A 13,289-nucleotide genomic window follows, 5' to 3' on the forward strand; every position below is an offset into this window, starting at 1 on the left:
GCCCAATATAATGTCACGAAGCAGCTGCTCTTGCTTGATACACGTGCAGCCCAGCAGAGTTGTCCCAACAAGCTTTGCTTCATTTCTGGTGGACAGGCTGGACCCAATGCTAAAACTGCGTCTCAGGCTCTCCAGTCGGACTAAAACTTCATGCTATATTGTGCTGTGTTTAGAAAGAGATCCCAGTCTTAACTGATCTCTTTTTCTGTTTTCACTTCATCAAGGCATTGTATCTTGATCATTTCTTTGATTTTATCTGTCTATCAAAGCTTCCGGGAATGCAAGTTTTCTTTCTACAGACCAATGTGCATTTTTACTTATTTTTAGGTTTCTCAATCTGTTTGTGGGGATTGCGTACTAACTGCACAGGAATCTGTGACTGGCTTGTGTGCCAACTTATGAACGTGTTTGAAGAGTCCCATTCTCAGTGCTTGGTGCACAGACACGGTGCTGTGACAGCTTTGATGAAGCCGTGTCTGACCTAATTCCCATCACCAGCTTGAACAAAGCAGGCCTCCTGAGAAATCTAGACCCCTTCAGTTAATTTATGCAGCCAAGTTTAAAGATGGAAGAGGTACTTGGAAACTAGTATCGCTATGTTCCAGGTCTCTAGGAAACTCATAATTCAGCAGGTCATATAATATAAAAATCATCCTGAAGGAGGTCCAGTGCTCAACCAGCATTATTCAAGTTTGTTTGCAGCCAAGAGATTTTTTTTTAGATTTCTAAATTTTTCTTATTTTGCTTTTTCCTCAGTGTTTGTATACATTAGAATATATTTCATGGAAATGAGTTTCTCCTTCAGTTCTTATTTCCTTGTTATGAAAATGCAATCTAAACCAAACCCCATGAGGGTGTCTTTCATCATGGCCTGGGAAAATTTGTTCCATTTGGTAAGGTCTGAGCAAGGCATTGGCCTTATTAACAACTCTATTAATTTTATTACCTAACACATCATCTAGAGCTCTTCTTTAAATGTCGGCACTTTCCTCCTCCTCATTCTCCATCAAAGGCGGTTAGCCAGGTGTCTGTCTGGATCTTTATAATATCACCCTGTTCAGGGTTAGCTGGTTCCTTGCAAACTTAAGATTTTGCATTTGGCATGTGTTTTGCGGTTCCCGTCGCTCTCTTATTTGTTCCCATGAAGCCAATTCCGATGACAAACCTGAACATCTACTGAGAGTTGGATTTGTGGCAAGTGTTGATTCTGTGATGCTTGCAGAGTAATCCCCTTGAAACTTGCTGTATTCTGCGTTTTTAATAATCTCTCCCAAGTCACTTTTTAGAATTTCACTGTCTGTAGGCAGCTGTGCTTTTAAATATTTGTAACGCTCCTGTACAGCTCACTGTGGATGCCAGAATTATCTTATCTCCGCAATTCTTGGTTTCCTGTGCTCTAGAAGCAGGAAGAAATAGCCTCTTTGAAAGACAGTGGAACAGGAACACTTGACTTTTTTTTTTTTAAACACACAAATATTGTGAATAGAACCCAACTGGCTCTCGCTCAGACCCCTTCCCTTTCGGAGTGTAATTAAGACCACATTGACTCCTATTGCAGCTGGCAGCCCCTCACTGTTGCCTTTTTCTACTTGTGACCTTTGATCTCCATGACCTTTCCTGGGGTTAGTCCTAGGCCCTTTTCATTGTGTTGGAGCTGAAGTGGCTCATGTGGAGTTGATTATTTCTTTGCTCGTTTGGCCTTTTTTGGTGCCATAACTCCAAGTCACTTCCATTTTCTTCCTTGACTTTTGATGGTCCACAGTGAAAGGAAATGCTTCTGCAAGCAGCAGGATCAGTGTGCATGCTTGGCTGACTTGATTGAGACTCAGGAGAAGTGGGGGAAGGTTGTGAAGTCTGTAGGTGTCAACGTTTTAAAAAATGTTCAGCCTCCTGACTGCGTGATCCTTCCGAGCTCATGAAGCGGGGACCGCCGAGAGTGCTGCATTTCTCACGGCAAGGAGGACTGAGTTCTGGTGAGAAGGGAGTTCTGCCAGTTGTTGACCTGGCCTGGGTGTTGGACATTCTGCAGCTCTACTTTCACAAGATATATACGTTCCTCGTCCTGCGTCCCAGCTATGAGGCAGGTCGGAGGACGCATCCTTGTCGTTGCACATGACTGCTTGAAGGGATTCTCTAGTCTCTAAAAGCACCGAGAATAGCCCCCAGAGATGAACATGCTGACTCTTAGAGGGTGTGTTTGTTGCCACCGAACTTAGGAAAGCACTTTCTTCCCTTCTCCTTTCCTCCGCCTCCACCTGCCCCTACCCACGCCTCCAGTCAGACCACTGAAGGATGCCTGCCAGCTGTTACTCTCATTTCTCGGGACCCCATGTGGGCAGCATGAAGACTGTCACTGATCAAAGGCTTTAGTGAAGGAATGCGTCTGGTTACCCTACACTGTGGTACCTTTGAAAGGTATATGGGTGTGAAATTCAGCGACATTTGGAAACTCATTTTTAGGAAGTCTGAGTGTCTGATTCCATCCCTGGAATATCATTTTCTGTCTTTTCCTTTTTGGTTACAAAAATCTTTTTTATTAGTAGTATTGATAATATGAGTTATTCTGAGTGAGGAATGGCTACCCCTTGAAAGGCGATTGTATTGTATTTTATTTTTAGGCTTCAGCTCGAGGCCCCTCCCCCGCAGGGATAACAGTTCCTCTGTGTGCAGACGCCTCCCTCGTCTCTCCTAAGCACTCAGGCTTCTTTCCGCTTGCCTGCCAGGTCTTTCTTAGAGTTTCTCTTCTCTCCAACTCAGCTCATTAGCTCCACACCTTAAGATGCAACCTCTCCATTCTCTGCTACCCTCCAAACAGCAACAACAAACCACGGAGAGCCCTGCTGCTTCTGTGCGTTTCCTGTCTTAGTGAAGGCACGGCATCCACGAACTCGCTTGTCCAAATGAGAGATCTGGACAGCAGGTTTCATGCCTTTCTTTATGGCCGAAGCAGTAGGGAAACAAGTGGACAGACGATGGATTCCAAAGATGTCTAAGAGATGTATTCCTTCCCAATGCACATCATTCACTATCCAGGTCCTATTCAATTCTACCTCCTAAATATGGCTACACAAAAATTCACCAATTTTGATAAGTCTTTTTTTAAATGCACGCTGATGTGACAGCTGTCACGTACAATCTAACAAAATTGTTTCGAATGAAGTTAAAGACAACTAAGTGTTACTAGAGCCATCTTATGGAAAAAACTGGATGAACCTTTTGGCCAACCCAATAGCTTTTAAATATGTCCGTGTCTTAACACTTTTTAAATCTTTTACACTTATCCCCTGATATTTTTCTAGTACAGGTCCCAGTTCTCTTTCACAGCAGCCTCCTAACCCTCTTCAGTCATCCGCCACATTGCAGGGTAAATGATTTTTCAAAGGCACAAGTCTGATCTTGTCCCTGGCCTGCTTCAAAGCTGTTCATACTCCTCTCTCGGGAAAAAAGCCAAGCACCCTAACCTGATTTATTTTGTTCTTTATGCTCTAGCTTCTACTCACCTATGTGCCTTACCTGTCACCTGTCAATCCTGTCCTTACTCTCCTCTCCAGCCCATTCTTCCTTGCTCTCTGCCTCTGGTTCTGCACGCAGACTCTTCCTTCTGCTTGGAAGACGTCCCTCCCCTTGCTTGTCCTCCCTCCTCCCAGACTTCTCCATCTGATTCACCGAATCATTGTTGCCTCTGGGAAATCTTCTCAGCCGCTGAGTCTTGGTTGGATAACCCTTCTGTTTTCCCTGCAGCACCTGTACTTGCTTTATTCTGGGGCTCACCTATCCCTTCCTCACTTACGCACTTTAATTCCTGAAAACCTTTATTTCCTAAAAGCCTTGCTGCTGCTGCTTTCTTTTTCGCCATGCCCTGTGGCTTGCAGGATCTTAGTTCCCCGACCAGGGATTGAACCGGGGCCACGGCAGTGAAAGCACTGTGTCCTTACCACCGGCCCGCCAGGGGATTCCACTAAAAAGCCTCGCTTCTTAGTGAAAGCCATTTTCATTGATTTTGGTGGGAAAAAAAATCATGGGTTCCCTCCCAAACCAAGAGAGCTACACTGCTTTCACAGATAGAAAAATAAATCAACTAAGCAATAAAAACAAATTTGTGTAGGTGATAAACAATATTTTGAAAGTAAATGAATAGTTTGTTCCTAAATATATTGCAGTGATTTTATTGTCCTCAGCAAAGGAGAAAGAGAAGACTTGAGGGTGGTGACTGGTGAAGGAGGGCTGGTGAGGAAGTCCTTCAGAGGCGGGGGAGTCGGGAAGTGGACTTGGAGACAGGAAGCCTTCTAAAGGCATGTAGTTATCTTGCAGTCACATGGCACTTAAAGTTACAGCACACAAAAGCACCTTATGGCGAAATAAAGGCTAAGCGGCGAAGTGTTCCACCAGTTGTGGAAATGATGCATCCCCGCTGGTGGGTGTGTCTTTGACCGAAGCTGTAACATCAAAGTTCCATTGTTTAGTTTCTGATTGAAAAAGTTATATAAAAGTTTATACCAAATAAAAAGAAGCCATCTGCAACATGGAATAACTTCACAGGAGCCCCTGTGGCAAAACATTTAGTCATTCTGTTAGGTGAGGCTGTGTTTGAACAGCTTCTTTAGTTGTCACCTGTCCTCACCTGACTCAAAACCTCCTGAAGGCAGCTACGCTGCCTGTTTTCTCCCTGGCTGAGTTTCCAGCATAGCACAGCGCCTGACACGTAGTAGGCAGGCACTAAGTATTTGTTGAATGAAACATGAATTCCTCTGCTTTGAATTCTTCTAATGCTTTTTACTGTCTCATTTACTTATTATCATTTTCTTTATTCCAAAGTTAATTCAAGCCCTCTTTTCCTAATTAGGCTGCAGTATCCTTCAGTTCAGGAATTATACCTTCCTCTTCTTCCTCATTTTTGTACCCTCCCAGGATCTTGCCCAGAGTAGATGCCCTACGTATGGAATTAATTGACTGGATGAATATTTCTTGGAAAAAGCAAGATTCTTTGAGAAATCTGTGCAGGATTAGCTAAATTATTCAAATATTCAGAATGAAGAAAACTTTGAGAGGAGATTTAAAGCTGGATGTGATTAAGGTCAAGGTGGTTCAATAGGTTAAAAAAAAGCATATATTGTGATGGACTTCCGTAACTGAAATTGTGCTGAATTAATCAGTACCTAATAAAAAAAATTAAAGTAGACATGCTTTATTTTTTCTTTTGTTTAGTTATTTCTGAAAACTCATTTTTTCTCAACAATTGAGAAATAGGATGTTTTGAAATAGAGGGTTTGAAAGTAAGAATCAATCTTTTTTTTTTTAAGAAGGAAATTACTATTTCATGAAGAAAACGATGCCTTTAAAAAAGAAAACTAAGTTACAGAATTTTCTATTTTGAAGAACAATACTGATCCCAAAGCTGAGTTTTTGTTCACAAATTAATCCCAGTTATTCCCTAAGCCTCAAAGAAAACTATAAGAAAGTCTGATATAGGAGTCTAGGGAGGGGATAGTTCAGAGAGACAGCTTTGATCATCCTTAGGAAAGCAAAGGCGTTCCTTTAAAAACAGAGGAATCAAATCTAGAAATTCAGGACTTTCCCCAAAGGATTATTCTGGCAGCATGTTGAAAAGGGGTTATAAAAGCATGAAGTTCACAACCTGAACAATAAGTTAAGTAAATGTTAGGGAACTATTTCCTTTCTTATTCTGAGACGAGGCATACCTTTAGCTTCCCTTTGCCGACAGAAATTCTCTTAAGCCTGGGACGGCTTAAAAGTACAGTTTGTAATGCAAGACAAATTGCCTTCTCTGTAGGCATGCAGGAAAGGCTTAGAGAAAGCCCTGTAACTCAGGAGATACCAGCTAGTCTTTAGGCCAGGACTCAAGGAGCAGCATTTGGGCCATATGAGAGTGGGGAATGGGGAGGAGAATGGGTAAAAAAAAAGATTTTTACCGCATGGAGGAAAGAGTTATCCCCTGATCCTGATTTGTAGGTTGAATGGGATACTACACTTAGCTGTTCTTTTTCTTGTTCTTTTTTTTTTTTTTTTTTTGTACTCTGAAGAGACTGTACTACCAGGTGCTTTCTTGGGAGCAAAGTGACCACTGAGCATCTTCTCAGACACTTAAGTCAGCCACTCAGAACTGCAGTGAAAATAATGGATGTTGGCCTTTAACTTCCTCTGAGTATAGGAAGGAGGTAGAAGAACTTCCTCATGACCATGTTAATTCCTTCTGAGACCAGTGAGTTGGATAAGCCTTGATGGTTCTGTTTTTCACATGGGAAATTGATCAGGCCTTTGCCAATGTCCAATAGTAAGACAAGATCAAGCCCAATTTAAAGTCCAAGTCCTTGAGTTATTTTACTACCTCTAGTAGTTTAGGGAAGTAGGGGTATATATATGCTTAATGGACACGGAAAGCAGTAAGCAAGAGAGGATAATGGTTGGGAATGAATGGTAACTTACTATTTTGAACGCCAGCAAATATTGCCAGAAAGCGTCTGTCAGCAGTTCTTGCGTACAGATTTCTTTTCAGACAAGTACACGTTATAAATTAAAATCACACAGTATAACAACCTCAACACACAACCCCTTAACTTACTTGAAGTGAATTTTGGGTAAAAAGCAGAGATTTTTGTGTCCATGGTGTTTTTTGGTAATTGAAAGTTCAGAGATGGACAAGGTTTGATCAGTGTAGCCTGCGGTGTCCATTATTGTTATTCTTTCTGCAGTTACTTTCATATAAATTTCGAATATTGTTAGAGAAACCCCTAACAGATTAGACAGTGAATGTTGCTTTATGCCCTATAAAATATTTTAATTAATTTCTCAAATTCATGTTTGATATCCACGCTTCGCTTACCTCAGCGTAAGGAAATAAACAGTCTGCTGGTGAGCAGGGGTCCCCCCACGTGCTGGTGGCGGTTGATGGGGATCAACTTGTGCCTTGTTGCCATCTTTTTGGACGACAACCTCAACCATCTATATATTTAATCTTAAAAATGTTTTTACTCCTTGGCCCAATAATTTCACTTTTAAAAGTCAGTTCTAAAGACATGCTTAGAAGAGTAGCTAAAGATTTATGGACAAAGATACTCACAGCAGTATTATCTGTAATAGCGAAAAAACCCCACAAAACCAAAAATATACATATGCACGCACATATAAAAAAGTGGAGCCTAACCAATAGGGAATGGCTAAGCAAATTAAGTGTTGATACCTACATTCAATAAGTATCTATAGCTGTTACAAATTATGTTTATGAAAAATTTTAATAAACATGATCATTAGGTGATAAATGAAAAAAGCAGGATTTAAAACTATATTCCATATATATTATGATCTTCAGTTATGTAAATATACACCATATGAAAAGGATTAGTTGAAAATGGATTGAGATATTGATGTGTTACCTTTAGGTGATAGAATTGTCATGCTTACTTGCCTTGTTTTTGTACATTCATTCCACATTTTTATGCTAAATGTGTGATTTTCTTTGTCATTGAGTATTTGTAGAAACTTTCTGTTAACAATTTTCTACTTGATAAAATAGCATATTCACTGTAGAATATGTGAAAGAAAACCTTGAATATTTTGTTTAAAATATCACCTGGCATTATGTTAACCACATTGGATGCTTAAAAAAATATTCTAAATGAGAAAAACACTGCAGTCTGAAAAATGGCAGTGTAATTTAAATCAGAATTCTGTTTTATCTGATATGATTTAAATCCAAATTCTGTTTTGAATTTTTACATGAGAATATTTGAATGGTACGTATGCTAGAACAGAGGTCAGACAGACCTTTTCTCTGCTGGCCACTGTTTCCAGATCAGAAGAGGAGGATGAGATAACAGTTTCTATGCAGAGGAAATTAGGGCTGTTTTCTCCCTTGCCGAGAAGGATGCCATACGTGCTAAGGCCACTGATCTGTGTGTGAGAAGATGGCAGGAACCTTGTTCAGTTATGATAAACTTGGCCAAACAAATTGTTCATTTGCGAGCAGTGCAGGGAAATGATACATATTTATATGTATGTGTATATAAATTAAAAAAATATAAAATTTGTATATACTTATGTACATTTATAGTATACACATATATTTATGTATAGATGTTAGATATGTATGTTAAAATATATTTTTTGTTTTCCAATAACTTAACTAGTCAAGTAGCAATAGCACTAATATTATTAAGAAGTTTCCTCTTTCGACAAATATAGTACTTTTGAAAGTGACATGGTATTGAATAACTTTCCAGCAGTGCTAATGCATATACCCTGATTTATACATCCTCTAACCCTCCTTACGGTCAGGGATGTTTGTTTGTGAGGTTGGACCTAGGTTGCTCTTGGTGGCTGTTGAATATAATTTCAAGCCACCTGACCCGTAGAGCAACAGAACCCAGGTTGTTGTCCTGAATATCACAATTTTCTAACAAGCTGAGCAGGCTTGCCACAGAGAAATATAAACCAAGTCAACAAATATTTAGTCAGTGACTGTGAGGGTCATAATTTCTTTCCAACCTCTCAAATCAACTGACAGCATGTTAACCTAATAGAAAGATAGGCACATTCCTGTGTGATAATATTTAGGTAGCAATAATGAGCTGTGATGTTTTAAAGGACAGCTGTAAAGTAACTCACTAGATCACATGCTGGGGTTAAAGTTGACTCTGGAATTTGTTTCACTGCTTTTCAATAAATAAATAGTCGAGGAAAGATTTGGCAAAAGGAAGAAACTCTCTTCCTTGTCCTCAGGAAGGTGCCTCCTGTTAACAAGTTGTTTGAATGTTTACTCTGCCGTGACTGCCTAGCAATGGTGTGTCAGTTCTTACCCTTGAACCAAGGGAAGAATTCAAATAAACCAAAAAGGTTTTCACACAGCTGGCCCCTTCTGCCAGCGGGTGGTACCAGAGTATTTTCTCCCACTTTTAAAAGAGCTCAGCAAGGGCTTCCCTGCTGGCGCAGTGGTTGGGAGTCCGCCTGCCGATGCAGGGGACACGGGCTCGTGCCCCGGTCCGGGAAGATCCCACATGCTGCGGAGCCTGCGCGTCCGGAGCCTGTGCTCCGCAACGGGAGAGGCCACAACAGTGAGAGGCCCGCGTACCGCAAAAAAAAAAAAAAAGAAAAAAAAAAAAAGAGCTCAGCAAGAAAACATTTAAAAGGCATTCCTCGAACTGATAGTCCACGATGTAGATAAACTTGAGTTTGCAACTTGGAGATTTTGGAGCACCTGGTGTAGAGAAGTGAGCAGATCCTGGGAGATATTTGATTTATTCAAAGCCATACTTACGGTGCCTTACTTTGTATTACTACCCAGTTTTATCAATGGTTAGAATTAACCTTTCTTTTCACAGATGAGTACACACGTAGACTTCTCATTTCTTAAATGTCATTAGTGTAACTCTGGCATTACATTTTGTTGTATTCTGTAGTCAGATTCTGTGTCCTGGCCAAGCAGGAATGTAGGGGAGAATTTGTCGACACAATAACCACTCTTTGGATCTCTAGCCTAGCATGGTGCCTGGCATACAGTAGGTGCTTACTTTATGTTTGCTAATTTTTGAAATCATATATATGAATGCATAAGTGAATGAAAGAATAAAAATATAGCTAGGTTACACTGAATTCAGTAGAGATAACAGTTCTCATTAAATACTACTCTCTAAGGTACTTCTGGGAATTACGTTACATTAAGGTATTCCTTTCATTTTAAGAAACATCAAGTGCCTCTTTTCTGCTAGGCATTAGAATTTGCAAAGTTGGATATGACATCATTCTTGCCTTCAAAGAGGACATAGTTATGTAACCAGATAAATTGCAGAGCACAGTAGTGAGTGCAGTGGTAGATAGTGACCAAGGTGTAGGAGTAGCACAGAGAAGGAATGAACCATATCTGGAGGATGGCATGGACCTTGTGAATATTCCGAATTTATTCATCTTGTTTACTTTCCATCTCTCCCACAGAATGTAAGGTATACATTTTTGTCTGTTACTTATTTTTACTTACATATATATTTAAGTGCTCTGTCTCCAGCTCTTAGAATAGTACCCATCATATAATAAACATTCAGTAAATATTTGTTGCATCAATGAATAATTTTCCTTCCAAAAGGAATTTACCAATTATATTTCACCCACGAGATATTATAGTGATTTTTATGCACATCCTTACCAGTGCTGGGTTTTGTGAAACTTTTTTTAGCTTTGTAAATGTGTTATATTATCTCTATATTAAAAAAACACATAAACAAACATTTCCATGGCTGCCATCCATCCATCCCCAGCAATTCTCTCTGTTTTTCTGCTGCCCTTTTATAGCAAATCCTTGAAGGAGTTTTCTGTGCCTGTTTCTTCATTTCCTCCCTTCCCATCCTATCCTGAACTGATCAGACTTTTGTCCCTTCTCCACTGAAACCGTTCTTGCTATATCACCCATGGTCTTCTTCATGGCTTTCTGATGCCATCTTATCTTAACTCTATTTCTCAGCAGTGTTTGAGATGGGTTGATTACTCTCTTCTTCCAGAAATATTTTCCATTTTTCTCCCTAGATGCAACATTCCCCTGGATTTCTTCTTATTTTGTTGGCTACTTCTTCTTAGTCTCCAGTATTACTTCTTTCTCCTCTATTCAGTGTCTAAAGGTTGGAGTATCTTTCCTCCTCTGTCATATTTTCCTTAGTGTTTATCTAGCGCCAAGGCTTTAGTACATGTAACATCTGCATTTTCAGCTCTGACTTCTTCCCACAGCTCCAGACTCCTATATGCAACTGTCGACTAGTTACTGGTACTCGGATCCCTCACAGATCTCAGACTTTCCGTGGCCAAAGCGCAGCTGTTGAGCAGCCTCCTCTTCAGCCGTTTCCCCTGCTCCAGTCTTCCCCATTTCAGGAAGCAGAACTTTTACTTATTCTGTTACACCAAAAACTAAGAGTTGTCTTTGATATAGCTCTTTCTCTCACACTTTTTTTTTTTTTTTTTTTTTTGCTGTACGCGGGCCTCTTACTATTGTGGCCTCTCCCGATGCGGAGCAGAGGCTCACGGGCCCAGCCGCCCCGCGGCATGTGGGATCCTCCCGGACCGGGGCACGAACCCGTGTCCCCTGCATCGGCAGGCGGACTCCCAACCACTGTGCCGCCAGGGAAGCCCTCTCTCACACTTTTTATCCAAACCTTCATCAGCTTGGTTTAAGCTTTAGTGTATGTTCTGAAGCCGGTGATTTTCCTCAGCACCTCCACAGCTGACTCACTGGACTCACCCACCACGTGCTCATCTCTCTCCCCAGCGATCTCGTAACTTCCCACTTGGTCTCCCTCCTCCATCCCGGCCCCACTTCAGTCTAGTCTCCATCAGCCAGTGATCTCCTTAAAGCATAATGAGATCCCATCCCTCCCTTCTCTAAGTCCTCCAAGGGTCTGCCATCGCATTTAGAATAAATGCCAAAACCTTCAGCGTGGCCTTTGAAGCTGGGCAGGGTCTAGCCCGGCTTTCCTGTGTGCTCTCTACTTGGCTCATCCCACTCTCGCCACAGTGGTCTTTGGATTTCTGCAGACAAACTCGATCCCCACACAGGCCTGCCCCTGGTATTCTCTGCACAGTCCATGAGTCCCCCATCTGAAAAAAGGGAAGAAAACCAGGAGCACCTGACTCATAGGCTTGTCGTGAAGGTTCAGTTAATATATGAAAAGCACTGAGATGGTGTCTGGCTCGTACAAGCACTATATAAACGTTAGTTATTATTTTGTTATTATTGTTTCTGTTTTAAGGAACATAGAGGAGGAATGCATCTGAGTTGTGTTGAGTTTTAGATGGTTGTGAGATGTACAAAGAGAAAGGCGCTAAAGGCCGTTATGTATTCATTTGGAACGATTGGTTCTGTGTAAAATAAGTGTCTTAGTATCTTGGAAGAATGAGCAGAATTTCTAACTTTAATTTAACGTCTAGAGATTAGCTTGTGAATTGGGAAGATGTGGATCATTGAATGCCTTGTATTTGACGCAGTCTATGTGGAGCTTTCAAAATAGAGGGCAGCCACTGTGTTCATAACTCGGGCTGGCTATTCAGATAAAAAATTCCAACTGTTTTTGTACTTTAGAATTTCTTCCTTTTTTTTTTTGATGTCTTTTAGTAAGCCAAGGCCTGGATTCTGCCCTGGAAGTCTGTCCTGCCCGCTTCTGCAATCTGGCGCTATGCATCCAGTTGCTGGACCCTTACAGACACTGCTCTATGTTACTCTCCCGATTCTGTGCTCTTCCGTGAGTCCAGGTAAGAGGAGAAGAATGGTAGTTTGGGCCTGAAGCTTTTCCTCATCTCAATCCTATGAAGAACTTCGACTTTAATGCTTCGACGATAGTGATGGTTTCTAAAGACGTTTCTAAGATTTGTTTGACCAGTGGAATGATTTTAAAACTTTGATTCATTAAGCAATTTAAGGATCTCTTAGGAGTGCTTCTGGGCACTCGCAGGCCTTCCCATCATTGTCCGTATAATTTATTCCTTTTGTTGTCTTGAAAATAAATATTTTCCGAACATGCTTTTTTTCAGTGAGGATATGTTACAAATCTCTGAATTTGGAAATTATGATAGGAATAAAATGCTGACTACACACCACCAAAGAGGAATTTTAGAATCCGTATGTAAGAGTACTCAACTTGGAGTGAGAGAACTTGGTTCAAATCCCAGGTCTCTCATGATCTTGCCTAGTTTATTACCTAACTCTGGGTTACTAAAAAGCTTAAATGTGTTTATTATTAAATGTATATGTAAGCCTGAGGCTAATTCATGGCCCATATGCATTTCTTTTTATTTTAGATAAGTGTGAAGATTTATATAGGAGTATATACAAATACGGTGATGTTTATTTATTAAGTAATGTTTGTTTATTATCTTTGTTAAAAATACTGTAAGGGACTTAGACTTAGTAAGGGAAAATTAGTAAGGGAAAATTAGTAAGGGAAAATCAACTTAGTAAGGGAAAATTGATTTAGTGGTTTTTGTTTGTTTGTTTGTTTGTTTTTTGCGGTACGCGGGCCTCTCACTGCTGTGGCCTCTCCCGTCGCGGAGCACAGGCTCCGGACGCGCAGACTCAGCAGCCATGGCTCACGGGCCCAGCCGCTCCGCGGCATGTGGGATCTTCCCGGACCGGGGCACGAACCCGTGTCCCCTGCATCGGCAGGCGGACTCTCAACCACTGTGCCACCAGGGAAGCCCGATTTAGTGGTTTTATTTCTGGGTTTTTTTGTGGCTAAATAGCAACCTCAGATTCAGTCAAGGCATTTCCTTTAATCTTTATTTCTGGTAAAATATCCTAT

General features: G+C 40.9%; 1 protein-coding gene across 1 annotated transcript in view; it reads left to right on the forward strand.

Moving 5' to 3' along the window:
* The window catches only part of CDON (cell adhesion associated, oncogene regulated), a 100,636-nt gene that overhangs the window by 27,945 nt on the left and 59,402 nt on the right, over positions 1 to 13,289 (forward strand). Inside the window, exon 2 of the mRNA XM_060017101.1 lies at positions 12,107 to 12,243. Within this exon, the coding sequence (XP_059873084.1) occupies positions 12,168 to 12,243 (76 nt within the window). The 5' untranslated portion in view covers positions 12,107 to 12,167. The remainder of the gene's footprint in view (positions 1 to 12,106; positions 12,244 to 13,289) is intronic.

The sequence above is a fragment of the Delphinus delphis genome, chromosome 8 (assembly GCF_949987515.2).
Source record: "Delphinus delphis chromosome 8, mDelDel1.2, whole genome shotgun sequence".
Classification (NCBI taxonomy): Eukaryota; Metazoa; Chordata; class Mammalia; order Artiodactyla; family Delphinidae; genus Delphinus; species Delphinus delphis.